At 34.9% G+C, this 16,208-nt stretch overlaps 1 protein-coding gene across 2 annotated transcripts in view; it reads right to left on the minus strand.

Annotated features, from left to right (window-relative positions):
* The window catches only part of SCN9A (sodium voltage-gated channel alpha subunit 9), a 128,665-nt gene that overhangs the window by 39,264 nt on the left and 73,193 nt on the right, over positions 1–16,208 (minus strand). For both annotated transcript variants that reach the window (XM_019727348.3, XM_088794490.1), the window contains 7 exons: positions 15,224–15,511; positions 13,018–13,389; positions 9,839–9,968; positions 8,406–8,644; positions 6,175–6,348; positions 5,012–5,368; positions 2,206–2,682 (listed from right to left, as the gene is read on the minus strand). In XM_019727348.3, the coding sequence (XP_019582907.2) occupies positions 2,206–2,682; positions 5,012–5,368; positions 6,175–6,348; positions 8,406–8,644; positions 9,839–9,968; positions 13,018–13,389; positions 15,224–15,511 (2,037 nt within the window). The remainder of the gene's footprint in view (positions 1–2,205; positions 2,683–5,011; positions 5,369–6,174; positions 6,349–8,405; positions 8,645–9,838; positions 9,969–13,017; positions 13,390–15,223; positions 15,512–16,208) is intronic.

Genomic DNA, 16,208 nt, shown 5'->3' on the forward strand with positions numbered 1-16,208 from the left:
TTATGGATGGCTAAAATAGTCTATTTCAGTAACCAAATAATCTACATACTAAACAACATCACAAACCTCCTCTGATGCCACAGGTACATAAATTCTTCAGAAGCATGGCTCAGTGTCCCATGGGAGACAACTTGGGTATTAACCCCAACAGGAATATGTTTTATACCTGAAATGGACAAAGACAGGGGAAGGACGGTAGAACTAGAACTGACCTATGAAGCCTAAGACTGGGACTCGTGTCATGGCTCTGCCTTTAATTAACATTATAACTATAGATGAAGATACTTCCTCTTACTGAGGCGGTTTCCTCAGTTAGAAAATGAGGTGCTAAATGGGCAGATCTATAAGATTCTGTTTCAAATGTTATAATTCAACATACTAACAATAAGAATAAGACTTTTGCCAGCAACTAAGGCGATCATGTAAGGTTGGCCACAGGCTTAGAGCAAAGGAAAAATGACCAGGTAAGAAATGACTCCTCCCAAATACTAAGATGTAAGAAGTGTTTGGTCAACTCTGCCAAGCTACCAAAGCACCTTAACACCTAGAATCCCAGCTTATTCAGAAAGTCTATCAGGCAACTGGAGTTTTACAAATTTAACCTCGTTAGCAGAAAAAGGGGCAATTGAATTAATTTCCCTTTCCACATGAGACTAGACCGAGATTACTGCTCCTGAAAAGTAAGATGTAGAACTTGTTTTTCTACCTTCAAGCCAAAACAACCACACCTTTTGAATTTTGGAGATATTAACTTCTTCCATGCAAAGGTTTTAAAAACAAAATATTTTATTCCTTACTCTGTCATCTTGGAAAGAGTTTCTTTGGCTACTTAGAAACGTATATTCATAATTTAATCATTTATTCACTCAATAAGTAGGTACTGAGCATTTACTATGCACCTAGTACTGAGCATATGGCCAGTACACACACACACACACACACACACACACACACACACACGGCTGTGTGCCTTCATTCCAAAATTCACTATAAATTCATGAAGGGCAGGTTTAATATAGGGTTAAGCAGATGGAAGGTATTTGGTAAATACCTGTCAAAAACTTTAAAATGTGATCTAAAGAAAGGAAAATATTTTAAAGTGGTATCTTAAAAGTTTAAAGAGATGCCATTCTCTTAATGCTCTGCCATAAAACTCACTTATGGTTATTATGTTCCATATTAATAAAAATAAAGCTCAATAATACTTTGAATATATGCAACCAAGTGTGGGGAAGTAGGATACAAAAAAGTTTGAATAAAATATTTCTATTTTTCAATGAGTTTACAGCACCCTTTGATGCACACAATCATTTCTCAAAAAAAATAAATAAATAAACTATAAGACTAATAAATCCAGGAAGAGGCCATAAAATGGTGTGGGGTTCAAAATGAGGAGAGGTCATTATCTGCTTGGGGAGAAATCAGGAAGGATGCAATAGCTACATTTTTTAGCACTGAATACTGTTCTAAGCATTTTACAGGTGTTAATTCATTTATCCCTCACCCAACCCTAAGATGTAAGAACTAATCATTTTACAAATGAGGAAGCTGAGGGCTATGTCATTAAGGATGTGTATCAGATTTTGAATAAAGAAGGAAATCCCAAGCAACGTCATGCAGGGAGTGAATATATGTGGCTCAGAAGAAACTGGTTTTCACACGTGTAAGAGCTCCAGACTAACATGAGGTGCAGGAGCTCCAGGCAAACACGAGGACACACAGCCTTTAACTACAATCTCATTCAGGAGACTTTGGGGACAAAGGATACTGCAAAGGAGTGACATGATTAGGGTTGAAACTGAGTAAAAGTAATCAAACACATAGACTAGAGTAGATGGAAAATGGAGGCAGAGAACCAGTCAGACCCCACTTAAAATTGTTTAGTGAGTGTAGAGGTTCTGAAGAGGGGCAGTGGGGTCAGCAGACACTGAGGAAGGAGACTGTATGTGAGTTCAGAGCTGATAATAAACGGGACAGAGGAAGGGAAGACTGAAAAATACCTGGTGCTTTCAAATACGGCTAGTTAAGATTAAATAAATTATTAAGAACCAGTAAGCAACACCATACCAGATGAACCTTCAGGAAGCATGAAAACTATCCATGAGTATGCAATATAGAAAGAACTTCTGACATGAAAATCTGTAATTTTGATTCATTTCATACTAATCAATTATATGAAATACAATGTATATAAAACAACCTTACCCCTTTGCTGTATTCACTATCTGAATCACTGCTAAGTTCCTCGGTATTCATATTCTCCAAATCTGATTCCCCAGGTGCAATTGGCACTGTCACTGTGAGGTTGGGATCATGCATAAATGACTGGTAGTCACTTTCTTCCATCAAGTATTTGTCTATGGTCCTTCCAAAACCACTGGTTTTATCTTTGTCCTTGTGGAAATTGTGATCTTTGCTCATTTCAGCAAGTATACTGTTAGAGATATAGTTTTCCTCCCTATTATTTAGATCTTCAGCTGGTCTTATCTCTTTGGAAATCTTCGGCTTTTTAGGAAATTCTTTTAGAATAAATTCACCTACGGTTTGTTTCACATAATGTATTCCCTTGTTAATTCTGGCCACTGCAATCTGGAGGTTGTTTGCATCAGTATCTTCTTCAACTGGTGTAAGATTGTCTGAACTAAATGAACTCAGTAATAAAGCCAGGAATAGGTTGAGGACCTGTATCAGGGTGGGGATGGGGTGTGGAGAAATAGGGAGACAAAAAGAAAGTAAGTATACTTTTCTGAATTACAGGCCCAAATCCACACACCAATGAAGATCCCTGCACTGTCACACATCGATAAGAACATGTGATGGGGGTAGATGAGAGGCTAGACTCCTCATCAATCACATATATAGCTCCTGTGAACTCTGGGAACGTGAAGGACTAGCATGAGGAGCAAAGAGAACGCTCCCTTCACCAATGTCATTATGTCATTCGGCAGTTCATCCCTGCGGCAAGAGTCCCTTGGTCAAATTCCCTTTTATGGACCTAATAAGCCCCAACATTTACTTGTAATTAATATATGTGAGAAACAAGTAGAACAAGAAAAGTGTGACTATTGTGCTGTAGGAACTTAGGCCAAGTCTCTTTTCCCAGAAAGATAAATGTCACTTGTTACAACAAATGGAATATGTAATACTCGGAGACCTCCTGTAATAAAATATTTGGTCCAAGATTGTGTCAGCTTGTAATTTAATGAGGCTTTTAAAGCATAGAAAAGGACTTGCCCATTGAGCCCAATTCAAATGAGATAATGGCATTATGACTTGGGTGGCTTCATTGCCAATCATTTTGGCCCTGGAAAAGATTATAAAAGAGATAAGGACAATTATCCTTGAAGCAAAATCCTGTTTGTGTGCAAAACCATTCCTGTTTTTCTTCCCTGAGATAGGGGTCTAGGTGAATTCAACATTGTGAAAAATAAGAATTCTCACAGAGGGCTGCATTATATAAATTATGTTTATATAGAAAACAAAAAGGTAATTGAATTGCTCTTTCATGAAAGTCTATTCACGGCCCAAAACGTCTACCTCATATTAATATAATTAAAACTAGATGGAACTGAAGAGAAGGGACTCACCTTGATTTTGGCCACATCTAACTAAAGCAATTAGAAAAGCACAGGTTAAGAATGTTGATGTTAGTATGTCTGTTTTAAGAGAAGAGTCTGAGGGGGAGAGGAAAACGAAAATAATAGAGAACAATTTTGATGAATCACTAAGAAATTCTGAAATAGTTTATTTTAATTTTGGTGTTTATTGTCAATGAGAGAATATATTTTACTATGAAATATATGTTTGTTTATATGTATATTTTAATAAGAATGTTGATGAGAAGCCAAGGTGTCCTTTTACTACTTTAGTCTCCCTCATCATTGCAAGTGTTAACAAAAGGAAGGGAAGAGGTACAAATGTGCAGTTATAAAATGACTCATGGGGATGTGATATACAGCACAGGGAATAGAATCAATAATATAATAACAATGTACAGTAACAGATGGTTACTACACTTATTGTGGTGATCACTTTGTAAGGTGTGTAACTGTTGAATCACTATGTTGTATACCTGAAACTAATATAATACCGTATGTCAACTAGAATTAAAAATAAATTTTTAAAAAATTTCAAAAATATCAATTTTATAATTAGCTTTATTTTCTCCAGCTTTATTGAGCTATGCTAGACATATAGTGTAAGGTTAAAGTGTACAACATGTTGATTTGATGCACTTACACATTGTAAAATGATTCTAGCATTAGGGACCACCTACCTCCATCATGTCACATAGTTACCATTCTTCTTTGTTGTGAGAATATTTAAGGTCTACTCTCTTAGCAACATTCAAATATATAACACAGTATTATTAACTATAATCACATGCTGTAAATTAGATTCCCAGAACTTACTCAGCTTATAATGGAACTTTGTACTCTTTTACCAATATCTCCTAATTCCATTACCCGCCCTCCCTGCCAGCTCCTGGTAACCACCATTCCAGCTTCTGTTTCTATGTAAACTTGAGCTTATTAAAATCTTATTTTCCTAAACTACCCTCTAAAACTTACAATTTTTAATCATTTCAATTAATTGGTAGTAAAACAACCTAAGGAATAAATAAGAAAAAAAAAAAAGAGGTCTGTTTAGCATATGGCTATAATACGCAGAGAACTATAACAGAAGCATAATTTTTTGTTTCTTTCTTTTCAGATTCTAATTCTACATCATTGGTAATTCCTTAATCAAATATTGGTTATCAACTTTGTGAATGATACTTCTGTTATATTTCATTGGGAAAACCTTGTGAAAAATATAAGTATGGGTTATCTGGAAGAGAAAATAAGACAAGATTTCATTTTCTTTTCTTCCCTGTATTGAAATGATCAATGTTTTATTACAATTAATAGCTTTAGATCTAATTAATCCTAAAATTATAAAATAACTGATCATATCCTCATATAACAATTTCCTATGGAGAATTTAAATGTGTGAACATCTGATTACCTACCACCAGGTTTCCAATGACCATGACCATCATGAAGACAGTAAGGCACATGGCTTGACCGGCGACCTCCATGCAGTCCCACATGGTCTCTATCCATTCTCCACACAGCACGCGGAACACAATCAGGAAGGAGTGGAAGAAGTCATTCATGTGCCAGCGTGGGAGCTCACAGTCATCAGAGATCCTGCAGACACATTCTTTGTAGCTCTTACCAAACAGCTGCATGCCGACCACGGCAAAAATGAAGACGATGATGGCCAACACCAAGGTGAGGTTACCCAGAGCCCCCACTGAATTGCCGATGATCTTAATCAGCATGTTCAGTGTTGGCCAAGATTTTGCTAGTTTGAAAACTCGGAGCTAAAAGTAAACACAAAGTATAATATTAATTATGATGATAAGTTTTATAGTTTCCAACCTTGAATTTTATTCCAAATTTTAAGTTCTAAAATATTATCATTACCTAGCTAAACAGTGCTGCTATTTTTCATCTATTTTCCAATATGCTTGTCATTTTGTTATACTTGCCACAGTATAATCACCGCACATGTTTTAAAGGAAGTGTGTAATTCTAATTCAGAATTGCTGTAGAAGCCTTTTAACATGGTTTCAGATATTCCTTTGAGAATTGATAATTTATCCTTAATTCTATTTTCTGATGTTTTTATAAAATTTTTAATGCTGACATAGAGATGAAGCTCAACATTCTAGAGAAAAATGCCTTAAAAAGTCTACAAATTTTTTTGTATTTTTTGTTATTAGAAAACAATTGTGTTGGGAACAATGATTTGATCTTGAATTATCAAATCCACAAAGTAATGACTATATTATAATGGCTGAAATTCTGTAAATCATAAGCTTTTTACCGATAAATAAATTATTGTCCTACTGGGTAAAGAAATATTTTCTCTTATACTAGTATATGCAACTTCTATTATACTAGTATATATAACTGAATACTTTTTCAAGATTCTAAAATTAAATATATATGTGTTTTTTGAGCTCTTTAAGTGCATTTGTTACTGAAAGAACTATATTTTACTAGATATTTGGACCTAATCTTGTTTTTTGATTTAAACTTCCAAAAGATTTAAATAATAATAATGCAAAGCTGAGAAAACATCCTTTTACATACAGAATATAATGTAAGGTTGGTCTATATTTACCAGTCTGAATGATCGCAGAACTGACAATCCGTCCACATGTGATAGAAAAAGCTCCACTAAACTTAAAGTCACAATAATGCTGTCAAAAATATTCCATCCTACTTGGAAATACTCATATGGATCCATGGCAATCAGTTTTAAAACCATTTCAGCTGCAAAGATCCCAGTAAAGACCTAAGCGAGAAACATGTTTTGTTTTGTTTTTTAGTATTATTAGAAGGTATGAAATCAACATAATGATGAGAATGATTATTTGTTTAGTATTTACTTTGCTTCAGACAGTGTGCTAGATACTTTACAAATGTATGTTATTATCTCATCAATCCTATAAACTAAGTATCATTATTCCTATAGCTCTAACACAAGCATTGAAGGGTTAAAAAGCTCTAACTCTCCTGTCAGCAACCACTATGGTTAGGTAGCATTTTTAGAAGAGCATATTAAAATTCCAGATAAATAAAACCTTTGACAACTAAAACACTCACTCTTTGCAAAAACATTTAAGTGGCCAACAAGTAATTCTGGAAGAAAATAAAAAGGAAACACGGATACTGAGATTTTGAACCAGTCTTTTTTTTCTGGTCTGACTACTCTCAGACTAATAAAGAACATGTTGACTAACTCTAAAGGTCTGGCAATAGAAGAGGGGAAAGTATTTAATTGACACAGTGCAGCTAAAGCAAGACTTCCAAAGCTCTGACATAAAAGTACATCACAAAACATCATTAATTCATGACACTAGTATCAAAGGACTCACTTAAAAAGGCAACAGAGAAAGACTTCTTTATGAATCATTCAGGTACAATTTGACTCAAAGAAACAAACCAAAGAAATTTCAAAGGGTAATGGTTAGGTCTATTGACATGAGTCAATCTTAAAATAATGCAGCATAAAGAAAACCATCAGGGGGTACTCAGACTTGGGACTATGTTAATATTATAGATTAGAAATGTGGTGACTTCTTTCTGAGTTCACAGTGATGCAGTCAACTCAGTGAGAAAGTATGATTTTCATGATCTGGACCTGTACCAAGTAGATAATCCTGTCTTTTTTCCAAAGTGGAATAGAAGAGAAGAATGCTAACTCAGCATATGGGGGTACAAACATTTTGACTAGGAATATTCGTAAACAAATTGGGAGAGAAGACCGATTTAGAAATAAAGTCTTTGGCTTCAAAGATCAATTGGTTTAGGACCACAGCGAAAGTGAAATTATCTAATGTAAATATTCACGAAGTCATCCAAGATGATTCATGATTTATGTAGAATAATAAACTGGGAATCTTCACTGCTTGCTTCATGCAGAGTTTCAGAAACTAGCATTTTTTGGTGGTTGTTTACCATAAGGCACTAATGAAGCTGGAGTATGACCAGCACTGCACATTTAAGAGATTACTCTGGCATCAATTTTCCTAATTGGATCCTATAGCTTCCTGAAACCTACAGATCACCTTCTCGCCTGCCCTTGCATCTCCTGTGTCCAGTTCAACCATCTAGGTTCCTCAATATTCCTGTTCTTAAGGCTTGTATCGGCTGACGGATGCAAAGCATGATGAGGATAATGATGATGATCGTAATAATAGGTTTAATTTGTTGAGTATTTACCACATGCCAGGCTAAGAAATTAAGTAGAAAGTGTTTAATCCTCCCAACAGTGTGATAAATGAAGTATTACTACCATTATATTGTAAATAACTTATTTTGTAAATGAAATATTATTACTCTATAAATGAGAAAATGGAAGATTATAGAGATTAACATATTGGTTCAGGTCACATAAGCAGTTAGAGGCAGAACTGGGATTCAACCCAGTGCTTTGGGGCTCTAAATTAGTCCCCAGATACTTCACTTATTATAGCAAAACAAAGCATCCATAGTTTTTCTGAAAATATGTGGCGTATGTACTCTCAAGGAAGCTGCAATGTAATCATGAAACGGGTAAGAAAGCATCAAATTTTCCAAGTATTGATCCCAAGAAACACACTGAGAGAAAAAAAAACAATTAATTCCCAAGATGGAGACCATTATAAAAATATTGTTATTTATAGACCTTAACACTACTACAAAATTATTTTACAAAATCTATCACCAGAAACTGAACTCTTTACAATGATTCACAGGGTGAATTCTGGATAGACATAATTACCTAGCTGCGTATCTTTCTAACTTAAAAAAAAAAAAAAAAATGACTATCATGAAAATGAAAGAGATAACACATATTAAGAGACTCACCAAATTTCCTACAATGAGCACGTTTTTAAATTCCTCAGTCATTGGGTGATGCTCCATAGCCATAAACAATGTGTTTAAAACTATGCAAATGGTAATAGCAAGATCTACAAAAGGATCCATTACAATAGAATACATAAGCTTTTTAAATTGTATCCAATATGGAGAGCAATTCCAGATCAGGAATGTGTGTGCAAAACTGTACCACCAAGGTGGACATTTCTGTCTGGACTCTTCAAGTTCTGGGAGAAAAAAACAGAGAACACGAAGTCAATCAGTTGTATGTTTTATTGCTAAACAGATATAAATCAGCAGTACTCTAACACTGAAACAAGTCTTCTGGTTTGCTTGAAAATTTAATAATACTGTTTCCATGCAGTCATAGCATTATTACATAAAAATATTATAGCACATTTGCTTACTAGATCAAGCATAAATAAGGGGAAAGCAGTGAAATTAATGACTAATAGCAGATATGTGCATCTCTCAAAGAAACATGTACCTAATATGTGATGGTAAACAAGAATATCTATGTTTTCTTCAGGGAGAAATGTATATTTTTCCACAAATGTACATACTTTCCCCGTGCCCTTAATCCCATGACAACAATAAAACAATTCTACTCTATTCAGGAAAGGTTTTTACTAGTTCATAAGTAAAAACAATCCCAGAATCAGGAGACTAGAAACAACTTATGGAGTGACTCATATAATATTAATAGATATTTCATACCATCAGTCCATTTACTTCTCAACGTAAATTTAGAAGGTGGATAAAAACTTTGTCTGGGCCCATTACAGGTGTGTGTGGGGGTGAGGTGACAGCGTTTGAACAAGTGGGAATTGGGGCATAGTGTGGGGGGAGAAAGGGGGAGTCAGCACATTTTAAAAGTTGTCACCCTTTGACCCTCTTCTCAATGCATCTGAGGATCTAACCACTATTGTTCACATTACAGCCTCTAAACTGTGTTCTCTAATGCCTTTTCATCATAATCTTAACAGATGTCATGCCATATGTTACCACTTGACAATTTTATAAAATGTATTCAGAGACAGCAATTTATAGACATCTGGAAGTATGCATTATTTCCTTACATATCAGAAAGATGATAAATTCAGAGAGACTAGGTAAAGTTCCTAAGACTACAAAGTGAGAGAAACACACAGCCCTGGGTGAACCTAGCTTCTTCATGAATTAACATCAAGCTATTTATCTTTGAGAGGTCATGTCATCCAATGCCTGTCTTTAATCACAAATAACTTTATCTATTTTTTTAAGCACATAAAGATCATTCTGTCACTCTCCACTGCTTATTTTTACCATTGCTTATAACCATTTTATATTCATTGGATTCTTACTAAGAACTTCATGTACTGACCAGAATTTACTGGAATTTTATTTAAAAATGTGATTGGTAAAGAGAATATTTTGCCTACCTTCTACAGTGTTTGTCAATATACTTGCTCTACTCATTGCTCTTTGTCTGAGATTGGGATCATTCAACATATCTTCAGAAAGGAGATATGAACTGGAACGTCTCTTCTTGTGTATTTGATTGGTTGTACCCTGAAAACATACGATTAATTAAAGTTTAAAAATATAATTATAATAAATTGTAAGTATACAATGTTGCTTAGGTAGCTGTAATGAGTAATTAAAAGTAGAGACAAGATTGCTGGATGCAAATTATGGCTCTGCTACTTATTAGCTTTGTATCATAGGAGGGTTACTTGACTTCTCTCTGCCTCAGTTGCATTTTTAGTACCGTGTTTCCCTGAAAATAAGACCGGATCTTATATTAATTTTTGCTCCAAAAGACACATTACAGTGTATTTTCAGAGGATGTCTTATTTTTTCATGTACAACAATCTACATTTATTCAAAAACAGTCATGTCATCTTCTTCTGGAACAGCATCATTACGTACTAAATTCAACCGTCTTACTGACGACCTTAATTTTTTTGGTGTAAGTCTTATTTTCGGGGAAACATGATAAAATGGGGATATTCATAGTACTTGCCTTACATTCTTGCTATGAAGATTAAAAGGATTAATACTTACGAAATAAAGAATTAAATGAGCTGCTTTTGTTGTTTTAATCACTATCGTCATCTCTCTGTTTTCTGGTCTCCAATTCATTCAGGTAGTTTTACCATGTAAGAGTCTTATATGAAAACGGCTAAATTAGCATTCTGGTGGTATGTGTGTGTAAAGGGGTAGAATTTCAGTATTCTCTGATAAATTTCTTTAATCATTCTTTGTTGAAGTAACAGCATAATGGAGGTGACTATAATAACAGTTCTCATGGCCAAGGAAGAGCTGATGTGAGCATATGGTGATAAATGACTCAATTTGAAAAGGACAATTAGGACTGATGGGAACTGTAGCCAAATGGAGAATGTAAGCTCCATCTAAAAGAGGTGACCACTGTTTAGTTCAGAGGATTGTTGCCATGCAAGAATATGAGCTCAGTTTTACCACGTAAACTCATTTGTATGTGAAATTACTTACTTTTAAATTTTGGCAATAATTCAAAGTTAAAACACTACGCAGGTTCAGTGCACGTCAACAACACACACACACACACACACACACACACACAAACATGCTCACACACATATATACATGCAAACAACTATACAACTCTACATTTATCTATCCATTTATATATCTGTTTGTGTGGCTTATGTATGTATGTGTATATATACACACTCCACTTACAAACCTATATATTCGTATGTGAGTTCTAGAATTGTAAACTTGCACAGTTGTTTAGATATAGTTATATATGTGTGTATATCAAAACACAGACACACAGCCATAAATATGTGCATGTGTGTATGTATCTATGTGCATGTTCACAGATATATACACACAAAAACACATCTACAGGTAGCTTTTTATAGAGAACTCTCTATAATCATATTTTCTCAGATAGCCTCTCCTTTCTGACTTTCTAGAAGCAGAGACTTCTTTTATCCCAAGTCAAACAAGAATTTGTTTAATCAACAAATTCTTGTCTACGTAGACAAGTTTATATTGTCATGCAATTTTTTCATTCAAACTGTGCATTATGTCACATTATTATGTTTTTACATTTTGTATTGAATCTTAAAGTATCCACCAATTCCTCTAATTCTGTAGTTTTAATTGTAAGGTTTATATGGATACTAATTTTTCTGCGATAAAAATAAAATTTTCAATGAAACCATTTTATTTAAAAATATGACAATCTCCAAATTTCACATAACTTATATAATCTTTTGAAGATAATACACATCATTGAAAAGCAAAACACAACAAAGATCTGACTCCAGAGAAATTTCACATGCTCGTTTGATAAGGAAAAATACCTTGACAGCAGGGCTGAAGCTATGTCATGCAAGCATAGAGGCCGCATGTTACCTAAAAGCACATGCATTCATTCAAACTGAAATATGTGTGTGGCCATGGTTTTGATGGAACTTTATTCTCACGTGAAATACTACATTGTCAGCAAATATGAATACATGAGTAAATAGCATGAGTTCAAAGCTTATTAGTTTAGTCAAAGACTTTGCTGATATCTAGTAATGCAGTGTAACAGTGAGTGGTCTAAAGTGGTAACCTGGAAACTCCAGAATCCAGAAAGATCTCACTTTCAAGCCTAATCAGACCCTTTTCTCTAACTACTCAATGACTCCTAAACTCTTGAAATTGTTGTTTTGGAATGGTTGCTTTTTGTTTTTATGTGTGTATGTTTGTGTTCATGTGTACATTTTGATATGTTTTTATTCATAGACTCTAGAGGTTTTTTTTTTTTTTTTTTTTTTTTTTTTTTTTTTTTTTAAATGACAACAGTACGTTTCATTTATGAAGGGTGAAAAATACAGCTATTCTAAATCACTTCCAAGTTAAGAAGCCTACCACACATTGGATAGAGAGCAAAGTGTGGCAGTCAAGAGCATGCGCTCTGAAACACAGGGTTGTCGTTTGAACTTCAGGACTACTGCTCATTAGCTTCATTGCTCTGTGCCTCAGTTTCCCCTTTGTAAAACAGGGATAATAATATATCATCTCATAGGACTATTGTAAATACTATGTTTGCTCTTACTATTACTGTTATTAACAACTCAAATAAGATCCCTTCCAATAAGGTATGTACTAAGTGGTGACTTGAAAAAGATAGCAGAAGGTGGCAAATAATCCAAATTTCCTTACAAAAATGGGGTCTATTATCAACTAATAAGATTAGAATTATCACTGCATTTTTTTGTGCGGATACATGTCTTTTATAAATTATTTTCTAAAGAGATAATTTATAATCTTCAAGTTTAATATCAATAGATAAGTACCTTTTCCAAACGTATCGAATCATTATGTTGCACACCTGAAACTAATGTTATATATCAATCATACCTCGATTTTTAAAAATGGGGTTTTAACTATTATTGAATTCTATGCCTATAGAACACAGAATATGGATTAAGTTAATGAGGTAAAGGTGTGTTTTACAGACAGACTATTGCAAACTGCAGCGCCATTCACAGGACCAGAGAAAGCCCCTCCAGCAGAAAGACTGACTAATGCATGAATAAGGGCCGAGCCATGCCTGAGCTATTTAAAACGTCCTTACGCTGTCATCAGAAGTTGCCTTATCTATTATCACCTCTGGCAGAAGCTGTCCATTGGGGAGCATGAGGGCTGAGGGTCCATCAACCAGGGAGACCACACCATTGCAGTCCACGGCACTGTGCATCTTCCCGCTGACCAGCAGCCCTGGGGGGGACCTACTGTCCTGACTGACGTTACTGCTGCGCCGCTCCCGAGGTCTGTGGGGTACAAACAAGGAGCCTCTTCTGCTCTCAGTGTCTCCAAAAATGCTGTGCTCGTCATCGGCAAATTCAGTCTCAGATCCAAGGTCTCTTCCTCGACCTTTGAAACTAAAAAGACTTGTTCTGCTGCTGCGCCTTTGAGGAAACAAAGAGCCACGAATGCTGAGTGGTGACTGCAGAAAAAGAAAAGATGACATGTATTTGCTGAAGCACCTAAAAACCAAAGTGCATTATTTGTTGCTGTACAGCTCCTTGCTCTTCTGGCCTGGAGCGACCTCTCCATTCTTTTGGTACCATTCACTTTGCTATAAAGAATATATCACTTAAAAATAATTTGGTATTGATACCGGTTATTTAGATTTTCATGTGTAAACCCCAAAGTTCCATAAGTATTAAACCCCCTGGATTTATTTGGTATATCCTATATGCTTCTTTACATTCCATTGCTTGCAACTCCACCTCACGTAGTGTAAGAGCTCAGTTATGGTGTCTTAAGAAAGACCTTTTAATACTAGCGAGTTTACAAAGTCATAAAATAGTAGAACTTAGAAAAGAAGTTGCCCAATACCAAAAAGGGGGAAAACTCACATTTACGTATATGACTCATGTCCAGGGTAATTTGTGTCCATAAACCAAACAGAATGAATATTCTTTGAAAGTATCTAATTCAATAAACGTTAGCGCTCCCTCTGTAAAGGATCAAGTGGCAAGCATCGTGAGTAATAGAAAATGAGTATAACAAGGTCTTTGCCTTGAAACTAGTTTGGACTGCCCTTGTCATTTATCTTTTTATTGCTATTGTGCGTATTAAAGTTCTGTCTCCCTAACTAAACTATGACGTCTTTGAAGGCAAGGACTCTATCTTTTATTTCTATGCTTATCCAACACTTTCTTACAGACTGAAGTATTTATTAGGAGCTAGGATTTTAAATGAAGACATAGATGAGAAAGATAGTAATTGTGAGTGGGGCACCAAACAGCTAATTGAGCAGTGGAGAGGATAAAGGAAAATTGGGGGGATGGCTGGCACCTAAGCTAATGAGTAAAGAATAGGTGATACTACTATGCCAGGACAAAAACAAGGAAGAAAATTATGACACTAAGAGAAAACCATGTGTGCTAATTAATAAAAGCATGAAAGTACAGTGCATGTAGGTAAGAGTGAAAAATCATGGTGGACTGAGTGTACATGAAGGTACAGAAGGGTGGGAAATGAGGCTAAAGCCATTCACGACATGGATAACTTGCGGGTCCTGTTCTCTAGTCTGCAGTTATTTGCCAACATTTTTTTTTTTTTTTAATTTGAGCAAAGGGACAGCTTTGATTTAGGAAAAAAATGATTTGGAGGGGTTGTGAGATAGAAAATAGGGTTAAGGAGAATAGAAGCAATGGTTCATCTTGGAGGTTTGTAGGTAGAGAGACCTGAAATATTGATGTGTCACTGGCAAAAGAAAGAAAGGGAAAGAGAAATTTTACATAATCAGAAATAACAGACTGTGGGTCTAGATGTTAGTATCTGATGCAGTTGGGAGTGGAGGCTGTCAAGGTGTCTCCAAATTTTCCAGCTTAGGTGAGTGGTATTCAGGTGATACATTACCAACAGTGGTGAAGAAATGAGAAAAAAAACAAAACAAAACAAAACTAGTGTAAGGTTAGTTTTTAACCAACACAGCATTATAAAACAGACTAAATAAAAATGTAAACGTTAATCTACAGTGTAAATAATGTCTTAATTTCTACAACGGTTGTCATGAATATTTTGTTTTGAAAATTTGTGTACTGGAGAAGTTATGACAATTCTAAAACTATAAGCTCCTCACAAACTTAACTGGAAAACGACGTACGCCATGTTCTTTCCATAAATGGTCGGCAATCAATAGGTTTTTAGCTAAAAACATACCAGTGAAGTTATTCACTCCCTTCTCCTGAGATCCTATCCCTCAGAAAAGAACATTTTGCTCTAGAATCCTACCTCTGGTGATACGAATTTGATGGTGTCAATGTTACCTGATTAGGGGTAGACAGTCTCTTTTCACGTGCTCGCCTGTGACCTCCAACACCAAGGTGGAAACTTTTTCTCCTGATACACTCATCTGATTCCGATTTGGACAATTTCTCATCATCTCCCTTTTCTTCACCACTGGAGAGCTTCTTTTGATTCTTTTTCTTTCTTCTGTTTCTTCTTTCCTTAGCACTTTTAGAGCTTAGCTTGGATGTATCAGAAGAACTCTCCGAGAGGCCCATAATTCGGCTTCTTCCCATACTTGTGTATTCAGCGGCTGCTATCGCTATGGCCTGTTGGACCCAAAGGCCACACATTCAGTGTGTCATTTCCAAAGTTCAGGATAACAGGGCACCTCTCTATCATGAATAGAATTATGTGCACATAATCATGTTCCTTACATGGGAAGTAATGTCACTCTCTTTATATTATGACCAGAGAGCTTACAAAACATATATTTATTGCTTCTCCTGCATTGTAATAAAGCTCCATTATGCTTTGGAATTCAACTATTGTATACTATTACTGTATTTATACTAAAGCAATTTTAAATAGTATATGTGAAAATTTTCCTAGGTAATTCTGAGACATAAAGCATAAACCATGTGATAAGAAAATTAGTATATCTTGTTCAGATAATTAACTCAATATTATCAAAAGAATTAGGCACTCTATAGTTCAATGAAGAATAAGTTGTCTGAAAATTAAAATTATTACAGAATAATATCTCATGAAAATGAAAGGGTCTTCTAAGGTTTCCCTAGGAAATTCATAGGATAACCTAGTGCTACCTACCCCTTTATAAAAAAAAAATTAAACAAATAATTCTTGTAAAATTTTGGAAAATAAAGATATTGTCAATAAAAAAATCAAAATCACTCATAATGCTGTATCCCAGAAATAACTAGTATTAATATTTGTTCCAGTCTTTATATATATAATTTTGAAATTATATATATATTATACTCAATTTTGTATCCCACTATTTAA

Source organism: Rhinolophus sinicus, chromosome 17 (genome assembly GCF_057876585.1).
Source record: "Rhinolophus sinicus isolate RSI-liver-muscle chromosome 17, RSI-T2T, whole genome shotgun sequence".
Taxonomy (NCBI): Eukaryota; Metazoa; Chordata; class Mammalia; order Chiroptera; family Rhinolophidae; genus Rhinolophus; species Rhinolophus sinicus.